Below are 17,882 nucleotides of genomic sequence, written 5' to 3'. Positions count from 1 at the left end.
TTAACAAAAAATCAACTGGCTACAGAGCTTTTGCATACCGTGCTCCCTATTTATGGAATGACCTTCCATTAGATGTTAGGGAAGCACGTTTAGTGGAAGTCTTTAAGTCAAGACTGAAAACCTACCTGTACTCACGTCACTACAGCCTCCCCTAGAATTTGTGTTGGGTCCAGCACTTTTTAAAATCCCCTTAATTTGATGTTTTTAAATGTAGCTGTCTTATCTTCTTGTTTATCATTTATTTTCTTACTGTTTTTACCCTTTTGTGTTTTATCTTGTGTCTTCTGTATTTTATCCTGTGTAGCCTAGTCCTTAGAAAGTGTATTGGGAGCATGCTGCATGGTGATTTTGCACTGTAATTAAAATCTGATTTAATGTAAAAGCATTTTAATGTAAGTTAGTTGTAAGTAAGTAAAGTTTATTTGTATAGCACCTTTCACAGATAAAAATCACAAAGTGCTTCACAGTAAAATGTAATACAATACAACAAAGTAAAATACAATGTATAAGAAAATTTAAATATAGATGGAAAACATAGAAACAAAACCATAAAAACCATTTAAAAAAACCCCACGTCTAACTAAAAGCCTGCTTGAATAGCAGAGTCTTCAGTTGCTTTTTAAAAGAATCAACAGAATTCATACAACGTAGAAAGGAAGGCAAAGCATTCCACAGCCTAGGTGCCACTGCTTGGAATGAACGATCCCCTCTGGTTTTAAAATGAGTGTAGGGAACCGCTAACAACCTCTGACCTGATGACCTCAAACTACAGGTCAGAGTATGAAGCTGTATCAACTCAGAGATGTAGGGAGGAACTTCACCGTGCAGGGCTCTAAAAGTAAGGACCAGGATTTTAAACTGAATTCTATACTTGACTGGTAACCAGTGAAGTGCTGCTAAAACAGGTGTAATATGTGCTCTTATGTTAATGTGAGTTAAAAGCCTTGCAGCAGAGTTCTGAACAGCCTGAAGACGGTAAAGCTCCTTCTTGCTAAAACAAGTAAAAAGACTGTTACAGCAATCTAAACAAGAGGAAATAAAAGCATGAATAATCATCTCCAACTCACCCTTTGACACCAGTGTTCTTAATTTGGAAATATTCCTTAGTTGGAAGAAACAGTTTCTGACTAGTTGTTTAGAGTGGTACTCCAAGGACATTGCTGAATCAAAAACAACACCTAAGCTCCTGAGGCTCGGCTGGACAGACGAGTCTAAGTCAACAATATGTTGTTTAATCTGAGTGATTCTACTTTCAGGGGCGATAATTAGTGTTTCTGTTTTCTCTGAGTTCAGAAACAGGAAGTTGTCACATAACCACTGTTTAATACTGGTCAAGCAGTTAGTTAAAGAAGACAATTTATGGAACTCAGTTTCCTAAACGAGCAGTACAGTTGAATATCATCCGAATATAGATGGTAAGATATGTCACTGAATTGACTAATTATCTGTCCCAGAGGAAATATACACAAAACGAACAGGATGGGTCCCAAGACAGAATCCTGAGGTACCCCACACGACAGTCCTGCAGTTTCAGACATGATCTGATTTACATAAACACTAAAACTTCTACCAGAAAGGTAGGTTTAAAACTGATCCAGACATCCCAACCAGATCATAGAGTCTATTTATCATAATATTTTGATCAACAGTATCAAAAGCAGATGAAAGGTCCAAGAGAACAAAAACTGTGTATTCCTTAGAGTCAGCTGACATCAGAATGTCACTAGAAACTTTCAGTAATGCAGTTTCTGTGGAATGCATTTTACGGAAACCAGACTGGAATTTGTCTTGTGATTCTCTAAGAAAAGGGTAAGTTTCTCTGCTACAACTTTTTCTAGAATTTTTGACATGAATGGAAGTTTGGATATCGGCCTGTAGCTCTTAGGTTGTAATGGATCCAAGCGGGGCTTTTTAAGTACAGGCTTAACAACAGCATGTTTAAAAAAACAAGGAACGACTCCAGTTAAAAGTGAAGTATTAGTCATCTCCACAATACAGTCTATGCTACACAATACAGGGGCCAATAGAATCAAACGCTTGTACAAATAGCACAGTAGGGAGAACATCCATAGGACAAGATGAGGGTTTCAATGTAGGCTATGTAGCAGAGAGGTGATGTCCTGTAATGTCACAGGTTTAAAATACGACCAAGAATGAGCAGAAGACAGGTCACATGCAGAGTTCTGAGTAAGTGATGGTGAGATGTTTGTCCTAACATCTCTGATCTTACTTACTTGTTCGTCAATGTGGAGCCAGTTTTTGTGTACTGGCCTACCAGTAGCTTAGTAGTAGTACTGAAACATATCATATTGCACATCATATATATATATATATATATATATATATATATATATAAATATAAGATACCAGTACCTATACGTGTCAAATAAATGTAGACCTAGTGTAGTAAAAAAGTAGCCTACAATATTTTCCTCTGAAGTGTTGTGGAGCATAAGTAGGCTAGCTAAACCACAAACAAATGGAAGTACTCAGGTAAAGTATTCAAGTAAATAGGCCTATCAAATACAGTACTTAAGTACTTAGTTACATTCCACCGCTATAAAAACAGAGTAAACGTGTGGTTAAAACGTTTGTTAGCTGAAATTCTCATCGAGGTCACAGAATCCGACGGGTCACAGAAAACACTGTAACACCGCCCAGCATCCGGGTGACCGCAGTGCGCACGCTCAATCCCCGCTGCAGCTCGCTGCGTTTCCGTAGCCAGTGTCGCTACCCGCTGAGCTCTGGCTGGTGAGACAGCTCACGGAAACGATTGCTCCCGATCGAACAACGCCAAAGCTGGTCACATAAATGGCGGATTAACACTGATATCGGAAAGGACTCGCTAAATCAATGTTCGTGATTTGGGTGCTTTAGGAGTGTGCGCTGGTAACACCCTCCGTAACATGTGAGATGTATACAGAAAGATATTAACTGTGCGTTATTTCTCGGCTAACTAGCTAGCAGCTACCCCCTCTATCCAATTTATGGTAGTTCGCTTGATCTGTTTTCAGAACCGTCGCGTCCGTACAGGAGGAAAATGAAGAAGTTTAACATTAGAAAGGTGCTGGACGGCTTGACAGCGGCTTCTTCTTCCTCCTCCGCAACTGCTCAGCCAGGAACTCCCAGGGAAACCGATGTTATCCAGGAGACTCTCCAGTCGGAGCATTTCCAGCTTTGCAAGGTGGGTTTCCGTTCATAGCAGCTTACATTGACGGACTGGTTTTGCACAGTGACAGTCAGATGACAGCGGCGTGACTAGACACTGGTGTTGTTTTAATCTCTTGTCAGCAATAATGAAATGAGTGCACGCGCTGAGCACTTAGAGCAAAACCAACAACGCAGTGAAGATATTAAAGTACAAGTTGTAACTGTTGAGACATTAACAAGGAATTAATATTCATTATTGACTGCTTTGCTTGGCTGTGCATAGCACCATGGCTGTTTGCACTGTACTGAATTATCGCCTCAAGTCACTGTTTTTCACCATTACTGCAAGTTAGACCTAATCGGCTGCCTGCAGATTGACTAAGAAAGGAAGATCTTTTTGAGTTAAAGTATAGATTCAAGTTGATTTAAATACAGCACTCACATGCCCATATATACATTTAAAGTACTTGCTGTAAAAACTCCCTACTGGACATGAAGAGATCCCTTCTTAGATAAGAAGTTTAAGATCCTCCTTATGTGTAACAAAATGCATTTCCTTCAGCTGAAGCTGTTCAGTCTGACAACGTCTATCTTCTATATTTCAATGCTACAGTGTTTTTAGTATAAAATAGCTACTGGTTAATGGATACAATGGTTCCTCGGTACTTATTAAAACTTAATGTAACTTTGGTATATACCTGCTTGATTTGTCTAACTAAAGCTGCTGAAACCTCGTGTTATTTCAGAAAAACATTTGTGTTTTTACGCTGAACAGGACTGGAGTTGTTCCCTATCACAAAATAGCATCTCTTGAGGGCCAGTATAGATATGAGGACGTATTACAGCAACCAGCCCTTTCAGTGAGCATGTGAGCAGTGTTTTAAAAACAGAGTTTGAAAAAATGTGAACCTCTCCTTTAAATCCCAGCCTCACTGGTCAGCGCACATGATTTCCCCAAACTAATTTTTAATCATGTATGTATAATTTAATAATCTAGCCTGTTTAAGCCTGGCTGGAAAGGTTTCGCCTGTGTGAAATGTGTTGCACATCTTGGAGAGCCAGCCCACCAGCTTCTGTCCCAGCTGAGAGCAGAACAGGTCAGGTCCCCAGGTTACGGGGCCATGGCATTACCTATTACATAATGCTGCTGTAAGCTGCACAGAGCTTGTGGATGGCTGGGCACGGTTTCCAACCAGAAACAATTGAGTTATAGATGCCTCATGATAATGATGATGATAACATTTTGGTGGCTGGGGGTCTGCACGATCCTGGCAATGAAGTGCACTCCAAGGCTGAATATGTGAGCCTGAGGATGGATAAAATTAATTTATTACTCATGTTTTACAGGATTGAGCCTGCACGCATGTCAGGCTGATATCAGAAAAATATTCCAGTCCCCATTTGCACTAATGTTTATGCTTTATCTAATTTATTTTAAGAATAAAACTAATTTTTCCACATTGATGGATAACATTTCTGGGAGATTATGATAATGTTTTTCTCCAGTAATGCCAGCTTGACTGTGAAGCAGATGATTGATTAGCTGACTGGAGGTCTAATATAAATTCTGCTCTTTCCCGCAGACTGTGCGTCATGGCTTCCCACATCATCCTTCCTCAATGGCTTTTGACCCAGTGCAGAAAATCTTGGCCGTTGGGACTCAGACAGGAGCTTTGAGGCTGTATCCTTTTTTTTTTTCCTTTTTTTTTTTATCACAGGAAAGTGAAGAGAGCCACACAAGGAAAGTAAAGCTTGGATGATTCCAGTGTTTTTTCAATACACACACACACACACACACACACACACACACACACACACACACACACACACACCAAACTCATGTCTAAATTGACTTGATGTGACTTCCTGACATCCTTTCTGCAAATGCCATATGACCAAGTTGCCCTTCAGCATTCAGCAAAGTCTGGGGGATTCATGAAATAAGTGACCTGTCTTTGCCTCCTGTCATGCAGCTCAACAAAAATAAAATTCAAAACACACAACAGCAAGTGCAGGGCACAGAGGTGGATGCTAGCTAGGATATGTTGCTGTGCTTCCAGCAGCCTCCTTCTCCTGGAGCACCAGGCTCATTAGTGGTATCCCTGCAGTAGCATGAACACCTCCTCTGCCATATGCCGAGGAGCCTACTGCATCAACTGTGCTACCCAGTCGGTGCCACCTCATATGTGCTGTAAACATCACTGGACTTGCACGACACACACACACACACAATCAAGCTGCTACCGTGCTGTGTAGCCCCTCTGGCAGTTGGGAGCCAGTCTTGTATTTGTTTGTATTCAAGGATAGAAATTTTGTTTTTACAGCTAATGAAGCAACTTCCATGAGCAAGCAACAGCAACAAAACTGCCTCTGGATTCCAGGCTGTTAAACACTGCATATGATAGTCCGGTCACATCCAGGGTGTATTAGTACTATGAGCGTATAAACACAGGGTTTTCCTTTGGGCTGATATCCTGCTTGGGAGGCCCGTCTGCTTTTATGTAGATTTTCAGCCTTGTCTTTAACCACTCTCCAGATTAAGAGAGCATTGTGTTTACAGGGCAACTCCCGGAGAACACACACTGCTTGTTGTCCTAATGTGCAAGGTGGAGCTGATGGGATTACTGTCATTCAGGCAATAGGTCCATTTATCAAAAGACAGGCTGTATCGATCCACCTCATTGCCCCCGGAGTTTGGAAACGCTGCCACAGCTCAGTAGACATAAGCTCAATGAGGTGTCTACAAGCAATAAATGTCTGCTTTTACAAGATCTGTCTGTACTACAGTGTTTTAATCACTGTGTTACTGTAGACAGTCCTTTGTTTTGATGAGCTTCCATTGCAGAAATACCGTTATTATGACCAACCCGCTAGCCTGTAGCTTCCTCTTCTTTAGGCATGAACAACACTTTAACCTTGACTTTAAGAAGGGCTGCAAAGGACATTTTCACTTTTTCATTTGTCAACTAGGATGATTAAGATTTCCTGTCATGATGTCTATCAGTTGACTATACAAGAAAACTCAGTGATGTTGAAATGCTGTGGTAAACCACATTGGTTTACCGAACGGGGAAGTGTTCAGGGTGAGTGACTTCAGTTTGTGATGTGTTAAACTCTCAAGCTGAAAGTAGAGATCCTCATAAAGGCTGTTCAGTATCTGTTTCTGATACGATATCAAAGTTTAACACAGTTATTTTTCTCTGTTATGAAAAACTCAATAGGCAGTAAATAGTAATTTAAATGGATGATAAATATAGCATCTGACACATTGATTTTAGGGCTACAACAGAAGGCTATTTTAATTTTTTATTAATTGGCTGATTGTTATCTAGATTCATTGTTTGAAAAATGGCCAACCCAAAATTTCCGCAAGTTGACATATTCATATTGTTTGTTTTGGCCGTTTGAAAATACTGTATATCACTTGAATCTTGTCTCATGACCAAAAGATGTGACAGCAACTTTCTCTTCCCCTTACAGCAAGATATTTTGTTACATGCAAAGTCACAGTTCAATAGTGTGACTCTGGCTTCCAGTGGTCATGCAGTCCTAGAAGCATATGTCCTACTGAAACAAATTAGTATAAATAGCATAGTTTGTACCTGTGGCTAACATGACACAGTAAATGTTTTTGCGGCGAAGGAAGTAACAACAGAGTGCCCTACTTGCTCGCCACAGAGATAAAAACTTGTTTTGAGGTTCATCTTAGTAATTTCCTGCTAGCATATAAAGCAGCTTGGCTCAGCAGCGCCATTAACCTACATTCCATCAGAATCAGTTTAGACTCTAGACACCTGTACGTTTACATATGCTGAGTTAACGCACACAGAAAAACAAATGGGCAGTAACAGGACGTTGTTAACAGGACCTGTTACAAGGTAACAGGTGTTGAAGTGATCCTCTTTGATGGGAGCAATATGAATACACAACAGTGTTACATATTAACATTTTTGCTCTTTAGACTGCTGCTCTGTTCTCATTTATGCACGACCAGAGGCTATGAAACAGATTTAATGGCTCTTCCTCCTCCATTGTGGACCTGTGGAGACATGATATCCATTAAAAATTCCGACAAATGTTGTACAGAACTTTGGGGTCCAGGAGCTAAAACTGGATAGAAAGTTCACAGGTGAATGTGAGTTCAGTTGCCAACAGCCTTCGACTGGCGCCAGCTTAAAGTCTGAAAGTCTGCGTTTGCCTCCATCCTTCTGCAGAAGGGATGCCCACTGTTGATCCTGTCCTGAAATGGTCTCTTGCAGCCCCACCTTAGTTTGTTTAAGGCACTAAAAGATTGTTTGATCACAGCTTGGTTCATCCTGTTCAGACATCTGATGCTGTGTCAGCTCAAAATTGACTCATATAGTTAACACAGCTGTCTGTCTTTTGGAGCTTTTCTTTGGCGTTTTCGCAGTATGAGTATGAGAAGCAGTGCACCTTTTTGTCTTTGCGGCCAGTTCTTCTGTCTGAAGATTTTCTCTGTGATTAGATATCGTGCTGCTTCCTTCTTTTGTGCTGGTTTGCACGATTGGTGCACATACTATCTGTCTGTGAGTGTGATTAAAGGCTGGATGAAACAGACAAGCTTATCCTCATGATGCTCCTCATTTCATTACAGTCCTGATTCCTGCCATACATGCAATCATTTTAGTTTCTGTTTTAGACACAGTGCAAATTGAGGCCCGAGATCACACGCATACTGTGTGCCGAATGCTTGGCCCCGGTTGTTTTTGAATGGACAGATTTAGCAGGCTGGGATTCTCTGACCTGAAGTCAACAGTCCAATAGAGAGAGGTATGGGTGAAGTTAATTATGTTGCTGTGATACTGTCTGACGCAAGTGAATAAATAAGGCAGACAGGGCCCACTGATTTTATTTATAACTCACTAGTTTGATTTTTTTTCTCTTGTTCTTGCCAGTGCCTGTTAAGGAATGCAAACTGAAAATGCCATCTTACATTTATAAAAATGAAGAGTTTGGGAAATTGGAGTAGGCTGCAAATCATTTTAGAAAGTGATCCATAAGAACTCATTCAGACACGCATTGTTCAGCAGTGCTGTATCAGAAAATCTACATTATGTTTTCCCCACATTTCTGCATGAACTTCACTGGCAACTGTTAAGATTTCTTTGACTGAGCTGACTTTTAGCTTTGGCCGTGCGGGCGTGGAGTGCTACTGTCAGCATGAGAGCGGTGCTGCTGTCATCCAGCTCCAGTTCCTGATCAACGAGGTTTGTTCTCCTTACCCGTTCATTGTTTCCTTGTTTGGTTTACCTCTCCTTCTGCTCCTCCTCACCTTCACTCCGTCTGTCCACTGTCTCCTGAATCAGGCTATCCACCTTCTTACTAGCAGGTACCACAGACACTGGTACTTATTCAGTGTTTATGGGCCATGGATCACTTTCAGTTGTGTGAACTGTGCTGTTATTAAACTCATTGATTAAACAGTAATGCTACTTTAGTGACCAGCATGCCTGTATAATGCCGTCATAGTTGTGCGCTTACGATACAGCCATGATAAACAGCCCGAACCAAGCCACAAGGTGTTCTGACAACCCATTTGTTTCTGACCCTTGCCACAGGGGGCGCTGGTGAGTGCGTTAGCTGATGACAGTATCCACCTGTGGAACCTGAGGCAAAAAATCCCCGCTATCCTGCATTCTCTCAAGTTCAGCAGAGAGAGGTACAGTAGCATCTTCTTTCTGCTTCTCTGTTTGCAGTGCTGGTGCATCTGTCTCTCTGTGACGTGTGAGAAAAATTTGGAAACAGTCCTCACAGCTTTTTTAATTTTTAATTATCAGCGTATACAGAATACACTAGTGTTGGTACTTTGGTTTTCCTCTTTAACCAAACAGGCAAAGTGAATTGATGAGGTCAAGGTAAAATACTAGTGCCTTCTAGCAGATGAGCATGATAGTACAATTTTAGGAATTTTATCTGTCTATCTGCTGTGAAAGTTTTATACTCATCTGTCCACGTATCATCATTTGTAGTCCATTTCCTTTTCTAAAATCTGATAAGTGAACATGTAAGCCCTCACACAGGTTGCACAGATACCTTTTGGGCCAGTCAGTACCAGGTGGTTTAATAGTTAGGGTTTTTTAAGATGTTTAAAATGTTAGACTTTAAAGTCAAACAAATCGATATTTTTTATATTAACAATGATTCAAATGAAATCACACTACATGTAAAAGGTGGCACTTGTCATGACTAACCCACAGATAATTATTACCTAAACCTGCAGTTGCCTTCAGCTTTACAGAGTGTTTTAACCTTTCTCTTTTTAACCTTTCGCCCTTATTCAAAAAGAAAACAATAAAAAAACAAAGAATTTTGAGTCAGTAAGAAAAAAATGAGCAAAAAAGGTTAAGAAAAAAAATGCAGAAAGTTAGCAAACTAGCTACGCTATATCTTTGTTTTTTTTTTCTCTTTAGTTGGGAGAGACCACAACACAGCTAAAAGGACATTGAATATTGGACTCTCATTCATCAAGTGGTCGGAAATATGGCTTTAAATGAATGCTTAGGTTGTTTACATTATTCACAGCAACTTTTTAAGGTGATCTTATGTCAGATGTTGTTTTCAGTTGGTTTCTCTGCCCCATGTGGCCAACAACAATTAATGCAGCTTTAATTGGGTGATCATTTTTGTGTTATATTGAAAGACAACGCAAAAATACATTTGCCATCACAAGTTTAGTGAAATGTTAAATCAAAATCACATAAATATCAGCTGAGGCATCACATATAATGTGTGGACCGATAAACCGTCAAATACACTAAGCAGTTAACATCAGCCCTGTCCATTTGACATTGTAAATGTGTATGGCTGATTGATTCGTCCTACCAGTTGAGAAAAGACAGCAGTGTGTATTCTGTTGTTCCTCCCTGCTGCTCTATATATAGTGTGGCTTCATTAGGGGGACACAGAGCAAGGCCTTTGTAATTAAATCTTAGTCACTCGCTACTCCTTCCAGTTGGAGCAGCATGATTAGGGATAAGGGTGACTCTTTGATGAGATTGAGTCATGCGATAATGAAAAGCTTGTCTGTGATGGATCCTTATCTCCTGATCTCCTCCTCAGAATCACATACTGCCACCTGCCCTTCCAGAGCAAATGGCTTTACGTTGGCACAGAAAGAGGAAACATCCACATTGTCAACGTGGAGTCCTTCACTCTCTCAGGCTATGTCATCATGTGGAACAAAGCCATCGAACTGTGAGTCTGTATTTTGCAGTTCTGTGTTGTTGTTTTTTTTCTTTCTCCTTCTTTTTGCACTTGTGTGAGTTGACACTCAACCAGGAAACTATGAAACGTGGAAAGGAATGTGTTTGGCAAAAAAGTGTGTGCAGGAAGCTGAGAAAACTGTAGCTCTGATCAATGTGAGGGCGGCATGGAGGTGGTTAGTGTGTCATGCCAGAACTTGATGTTGAGACTTCTGGAGGTGTTCGCTGCCTGATTTAACGTAACATCTGTGATGGGAAGTGCCCACTTGATAACCCCAGTGACTTATCCTGTGTCACCCACTCCCCCGTGTAAACACCCACTGTGAGGATCACAAGGAATTTTACATCACATCCTGTGCATTGGTGAATGTTGTGCTGCAATTCCTGCAGGGTTCAAAATATATCTTGGCAGGTAGAATTCGACTTTGGTGGATAAAATCAGTGTCACCCAACACACTGACTAGTAACTTTCAAATGTCATCTTTCTAACAGTATTGCAGTGTCTGATTCTGTGCAAAAAATGGCACTGAAAATTAATAGTTGCTCTACCAGGTAATTTTTCTAGCGCACCCACCATAGAGCTAAAAAAAAATTGGTTCATGACAGTGACTGGCAGCTAATGTTGGCAGCAGAGTATAAAGGTGTGTGTGTGTGTGTGTGTGTGTGTGTCTCTGTGTGTGTCTGTGTCTCTGTGTGTCCGCTGGTGAAATCTGATAAATTGCTGTTTTAGATCTGGGAATTGAAAGTGTCAGAACACCAAAGTATGCCATCAGCTCAGATAAATGTCTCAGAAACAGACAGTGGAGATTGGGGAATGATTTTGGCTGTCAGTGAAAATGATTGAAGAAAAGAGCCCTTGGCTGTAGTGTGAAATTTAAAAACACAATATTCAGTCATTTCTTTGTGAAAGAGTTCTCCGATCTCTGATAGAGAAGTATTTTCAACACACTTTCTGCTCTGTAGTTTGTTCGTGAATTCACATTCTAGGTCTCCTGCAGTGGACAGAAACAGCCTGTGAAGTTAATGATCATATTTAGTGTTGTGGTGGAAAGTCAGCCCACTTAAACTCATTATTGTAGTGAGTTAAAATCTATGTGGAAGAAACTAAATTACATGAAAATAATGTTTTTTGAGACCTACTGTGTTCATACATTTATTAATCATGTTACCATATATTGATTGTCATGTCGTGATTACCGTCTGGAGTTCATATTCCAGTCCATCCCTGCCTTTTATTCACCGCTACATCTCTTGACTATATCGACTCATCAGCAGCAATGAGATCATTAGCCGCTGGAGCCAGACCACATTCAGAGGCAGCAACACTTTCTTTAGGCCAGACCTTTACGTCTTCCATGCCCCTTGCTCTGTTGCCACGGTGATGCTGTCTCCACATACTATAATCTCTCTTAGACCCTCATGTGACCCTGCTCTCCCTCTCTATCTACTTTTCTCTCTCATATGTCATGCATCTCTCTGGTGGACTGATTCACATTTTTATCTTTTAGGCTTGCTCCTTTTTTTTGTGCACAACAAAAGATTTCTGGCTTTGATCCTTTTGCATGTCTTCCCTAATTGCCTCCGTATCTATTTTTGATAACATCTATCAGTGGGCCTGGGCAATAAAACAATAACAATAATTATTGCAATATAATCCTCAATAAAAATATAACAAATGTTTAATAAATGTTCAGTAAATGTTTGCTATTCAAATTAAGGAAATCAAACAAATCAGCACTTAATTTTTCTATTAAGATTAAGTTATTAGTGTTGAGGAAAAGATACAGAAAAAAGATTTTACTTAATTTAACTCATGCATATTTGTTTTAAAAAAAGATTTTATTACAATTGTTTTGAATGTTCTACCCCAGATATGTTAAGTCATCCTCTGTTTGGCAAGTGTTTTTTCATGTTCTCTAATAATAATAATTATTCAGGTCGGAGGTCGGAGAGGTAGGGAGGAGCCAGGTAGTTTAAGGCTTTGTAGGTGATTAGTAGAAGTTTAAAGTGGATCCTGTATTTTGCTGGGAGCCATTTGAGGTTGTGAGGGACAGGGGTGATGTGATCTGTCGACAGGAGGAAGTGAGCATGTGGGCAGCAGAGTTCTGGACGTTTGAAGTTTACTGAGGATTTTGTTTGGTGAACCATAGAGGATGCTGTTGCAGTAGTCGAGTCTGGAAGAGATGAGGGCATGGATGAATACTTCTTCAGTCGAAAAGGACCATGAGTGCCGGAGGCGGGCGATGTTCTTGAGGTGGAAGAATTTTTGTGACCTGGTTGACATGGGGCAAGAAGGAGAGGGTGGGGTCAAAGATGATTGGAAGTTTGCGGACCTGGGTGGAGGGGGTGACAATGGAGCCATCGATTTCATTTTTGAGTTAAAAGGTCTGGGTGGAGCGGGTCAGGGTTTTGGGGCCGATGATGAGGATTTCAGATTTATTGCAGTTGAGTTAGAGGAAGTTCTGTTGCATCCAAGACTTTAAGTCGGTGAGACAGGGTGGTGTGGGTGGCTTGGGTGATGTATTTGGATGAGAGGTAAAGTTGAGTGTCATCGGCATAGCAGTAAAAAAAAATAGAGGCCCTGACGACGGAGGATCTGTTCTGACTATAAAGAATAGTTTAAAACCACAATTACCATCTGGTTTCTTCAACTTTCACTTCGGAGCAAAAAGCAGCCTTAAAAACTTGAAAGAGATAATGATTTGACATTTATCGTGATAATTATTGATATCGAATGAAATACATTTTTTTTATTGTGATAACATTTTTGGTCATATCGCCCAGCCGTATTTATCAGATACATTTTACTCATCCAGCATCATGCCAGTCTGCAGATCACAAATATTACTGAATATTGAATTTACACACACACTCCCTGTGTCTTCATGTTTATGTTCTTTCCCTAAAACATGCACAGATCCACCAAGACTCACCCAGGGCCTGTCGTGCACATCAGTGATAACCCCATGGATGAAGGAAAGGTAACTGATTGTTCCACAGGCATTGTAGTGATCAACTAAGACACATGTTCTACCTTAAAACAAAACTGTAAAAAAATTTGTGATGGAATCTTTGTTAGTGTACTTTTCTTTTTTTCTGTGGATAACTGCTCTGCTGCGCAGGCGGCTTTTGTAGCTACAATGGAGAATTATAGTGAAACATTTTCAACTAATTAAAATGTCGATGGTCAAAATAAAAGAGAAAAAGTTTCTTTTAGACTAATTGTTTACAGAAACCTTTCACAATGTTACATAGAGAAAATCATGGCAGAAGGAGAAGCAACAGTGGCTTAAATAGACTAGAATGCATTGCAGCTGTTAAGTCTCAACTGAGGGATATGGTCATAACCATATGCACGCCCTACTAGTGTTCAAGATATTTGACTAATTTATGTCTATACACCTCTCTTTGATCAATAACAGCTGCTTATTAGAAGGTTTTTAAGTTATTAAATTGTTTTCGTAAGATATTAAATTGTTTCTATTGTGCATTTAAGTATTTATTCATCAATAATGGTTTAAGAATGGGGTCTGCCCTTTTACTATCATATATGCAATAACACTGAAAATGCTATAAAAATAATCTAAGAATTATAATAATGGTGTGATTTTAGGTTCTTGTATTGTTGATGTACCAGGAAACACTTTAATGTAACAGCCCATGTTAATGTGAATTCTTAATAATTATGTGAAAAAAAATCCACAGGGAAGGATACAATCCAAAAAAAAAATGAAAAATTGTGTTAATTAATGTAATTGATATTTAATTGGGTTTTAATGAATGTTACTTGAATCAGTTGGAGTTTTCTGGTCATTAAGATTTAAATAGTCATTTTAAGGAAATTCCTGTGGAAATCAACTACTGTGTAAAAATGGCACAATAATACAAATATGATAGAATCTTTGTTACACATAGTAAGTCATTAAATCAGTTAATACTTACTATATGTTAAAAAAGTGCATATTTTTGCTATAATTAGCACCAAATGACTTTTAAGATAAAGTCCTAGGAAATGATTGAACACAGACACAAACGTCCTTTGAACACAGGCAGTCCTGATTAACGCCAGGCTAAGATATATGTGCAGAATTTGGTTTCACAGCCATCGGCTGAGCTGTGCTTTGCTTCTCTTGTTGTTGCAGCTTCTGATTGGATTTGAATGTGGGGTAGTCGTGTTATGGGATTTGAAGTGCAAAAAAGCTGACTACCGCTACAGTTATGATGAGGTAAGGCATTATTTCTTTTCCACTCAGTTCTTGTGAGAGCACTGGTTAGTTTGTTCACAGTTTTCTCACTGTTGTCTCAGGAACTTGTTCGGTCTTGTTAGGTTTTGCATAATCTGTCCAACCGTGGCTCTCAGATGTTTTCTCATGAAACCTGAAACAGCTGCTCATTGGGACCTTTAGAAATTAAATCTCAGGAGCTTCAATATTGGGTGACTTTATTATCACATAGAGGAGCTACTGTATGTCATTCATACAGACTGGAATTAGGATGATATCCTAATATATATATATATATATATATATTATATATAATGTATAAAAAAATAAAACTATTAACTAGGTAGTTGTGTATATAAAAAGAAGTGAGACAATGCAACATTATGACAAATTTATCGATCAAAAACTATTAAAAACACATCAGTGAGCCACACCGTTGCACTGGATGACATGTTCCTATATTTGGTTATCACACATACTGTTTATTTTGAGCCAATCCTTGAGCCATACATTTTATTTTGAGCCAATCCCATATACACTGTCCTGCTGCCAAAGATACTAGTGCACCAAATGTGTATTAATCTGCATCTGAAAATAGTCCCCAACAAAAACACTGTTGACCCTAACTTAACTTTACTGTGCCAAACTGAGGAAGTCAGAGCCTTTTGAGAAACGGACTAAAATACTAGTTTGGTCTTGTCGTGTTATTCGCTGACGATAAGAAAAATGTAATTTAACAAGCCTTATCCTTTTAAATAGTTTACAAACAGTTGCTGCAGAGTTGCTACACATCTTCACAGCTACAAAATTAGCATGTACTTTATTTCTTGATGCGTGTCTTTCAGGCCATCCACTCAGTAGCCTGGCACCATGAGGGTAAACAGTTTGTTTGCAGCCACTCTGATGGCACTCTGACCACATGGAATGTACGAGTCCCAGCCAAGGCTACACAGATCATCACACCACATGGTAGGAACTGTTGTGTATACACAGTTGTATTGCTTACACACACACACAAAAGCACAGAGACACATACAACCCTTCCTATGTCTGTTAAAAGCATATGTTGGAGTTCAAAGGGTTGACTTGTACAAAAACAGATGGATGGTGTCAGTGTGGCCATGTGTATACAGGAGCACTTGCACACTATGTACTGTACTTCTGCAAATTAAAACTTAAATGCGTTTTTGCCATTTGACCTCTGCTAGGAAAGCAGCCTAAGGATGGAAAAAAGCCAGAACCATGCAAGCCTATCCTGAAGGTGGAATACAAAACAACAAGGGCTGGGTAAGTAAAATGGTAGCAAGTCCCCACCCATCCTGTGTCTTAACCTACTCTGGTTTGAATCCATATCCTGTACTGAAAGTGGCCTTTCCTGTTATTCTATCTACAACAGCATATATCGAACAGGCCAGTCCTGTTGACAGTGTCCTACTGCCGATGGAAATGAGGTGGAAAGCTGGAAAGGCCCTGTCTAATTATTTATGTGTTCTCACAGGCTTTGTTTTGTTATGATCATTAGATAAATGATTTTTGATCACGCCAAATGATTTGTTGATCCGGTGAGGTCACATGTTAATTATGTTGTGATTAAGTAGAATTGGCAAGAGTATTAACACAATTATCATTATCTGAAGAGAACAAGCTTGTTACGTGAAGGTCAAAAAGTAAAAAGAGAAAACTTTCGTATAAAAATTTACAGTTTCACTAAGGCTGATCTAATTATCCCTTACTTTTTTTCTCAGGTATTAGAGGACAGGGATTAATATAGTTGTCATTATAATTAAAAAGTAGGCTCCTCCAGTCATTGATGCTCTTGAAATGGGGGCACAGTATCTCCAGAGGAAGCACAACATTAAAATTTTGGTTTTCCTCTTCACTCATCCAACTGATTTGACCTAGTAGCTTTTCACAACAAGCTTAAATTTATTGCATAAGCAATTAAAATGTTTGTGTGTGTGTTTTTCCTGAACACAGGGACCCATTCATGGTCCTTTCTGGAGGTCTGTCATACGATACGGTGGGGAGGAGAGCCTGCCTGACTGTGATGCATGGAAAGAGCACCGCCGTCCTGGAGATGGACTACCCAATTGTAGATTTCCTAACGCTGTGTGAAACTCCATATCCAAATGGTGAGCTGCAGCACTCCAAAGGTTATGTTAATTTGTTTCAGAATCCGTTATCGCTCACAGAAATTACATCATTATCCTTGTTAATTTTGTGCTGCTCTGTTTTTTGCCAGACTTTCAGGAGCCTTATGCTGTGGTGGTCCTCCTCGAGAAGGATTTAGTTGTAATAGACCTTGGACAGATTGGGTAATTATTCTCCTTTGTATTTTTGCTGTGAATCAAATAATATGGGGATTGTAGATCAAGCACACTATATTAATACACAGTATATAAGAGATAGATGTTGCTAATTATTTAATTATATTTATTATTTTAGTCAGGAATGTGTGATTCAAACCTTTCAGACTTAAATCAATGAACAGAAGAAAAAGGACACAAACTCATGATCCATCTCTGCAGTTGTACTAATGAATTCCTAATGTATAATGACTTTATATATAGACTACCCAAGAGCTGTCACAGACACTTATGTTGTTTTATTGTAATAAATTACCAAAGGGAGTGGTTTTGCAGTGAGTCATTATAGGTTTTACTTCAATCTTTATTACTTTTTTCTGGGGGTATGTTGCACCTCTGTTTACTATTTTATGGCAGTATATATATACAGTGGGTACGGAAAGTATTCAGACCCCTTTAAATTTTTCACTCTTTGTTTCATTGCAGCCATTTTCCAAAAATCAAAAAAGTTCATTTTATTTCTCAGTAATGTACACTCAGCACCCCATCTTGACAGAAAAAAACAGAAATGTAGAAACTTTTGCAAATTTATTAAAAAAGAAAAACTGAAATATCACATGGTCATAAGTATTCAGACCCTTTGCCGTGACACTCATATTTAACTCAGGTGCTGTCTATTTCTTCTGATCATCCTTGAGATGGTTCTACACCTTCATTTGAGTCCAGCTGTGTTTGATTATACTGATTGGACTTGATTAGGAAAGCCACACACATGTCTATATAAGACCTTACAGCTCACAGTGCATGTCAGAGCAAATGAGAATCATGAGGTCAAAGGAACTGCCTGAAGAGCTCAGAGACAGAATCGTGGCAAGGCACAGATCTGGCCAAGGTTACAAAAAAATTTCTGCTGCACTTAAGGTTCCTAAGAGCACAGCGGCCTCCATAATCCTCAAATGGAAGACGTTTGGGACGACCAG

General features: G+C 39.4%; 1 protein-coding gene across 8 annotated transcripts in view; it reads left to right on the top strand.

Annotated features, from left to right (window-relative positions):
• The first annotated feature begins 2,686 nt into the window (after window positions 1–2,686).
• Window positions 2,687–17,882, top strand: part of stxbp5b (syntaxin binding protein 5b (tomosyn)) — a 28,926-nt gene continuing 13,730 nt past the window's right edge. For 2 of the 8 annotated variants that reach the window (XM_046062442.1, XM_046062441.1), the window contains exons 1-11: window positions 2,688–3,184; window positions 4,734–4,831; window positions 8,297–8,378; window positions 8,730–8,830; window positions 10,231–10,365; window positions 13,291–13,354; window positions 14,516–14,599; window positions 15,442–15,565; window positions 15,805–15,883; window positions 16,574–16,728; window positions 16,839–16,911. In XM_046062442.1, coding sequence (XP_045918398.1) covers window positions 3,041–3,184; window positions 4,734–4,831; window positions 8,297–8,378; window positions 8,730–8,830; window positions 10,231–10,365; window positions 13,291–13,354; window positions 14,516–14,599; window positions 15,442–15,565; window positions 15,805–15,883; window positions 16,574–16,728; window positions 16,839–16,911 — 1,139 coding nt within the window. In that variant the 5' untranslated portion in view covers window positions 2,688–3,040. Of the gene's footprint in view, window positions 3,185–4,733; window positions 4,832–8,296; window positions 8,379–8,729; window positions 8,831–10,230; window positions 10,366–13,290; window positions 13,355–14,515; window positions 14,600–15,441; window positions 15,566–15,804; window positions 15,884–16,573; window positions 16,729–16,838; window positions 16,912–17,882 lie in introns of all 8 variants that reach the window. The other 6 variants (XM_046062439.1, XM_046062438.1, XM_046062436.1 and 3 more) reach the window with 6 other exon arrangements.

This window comes from Micropterus dolomieu, linkage group LG11 (genome assembly GCF_021292245.1).
Source record: "Micropterus dolomieu isolate WLL.071019.BEF.003 ecotype Adirondacks linkage group LG11, ASM2129224v1, whole genome shotgun sequence".
Lineage (NCBI taxonomy): Eukaryota > Metazoa > Chordata > Actinopteri > Centrarchiformes > Centrarchidae > Micropterus > Micropterus dolomieu.
This window is presented reverse-complemented; position numbering and strand designations above follow the sequence as displayed.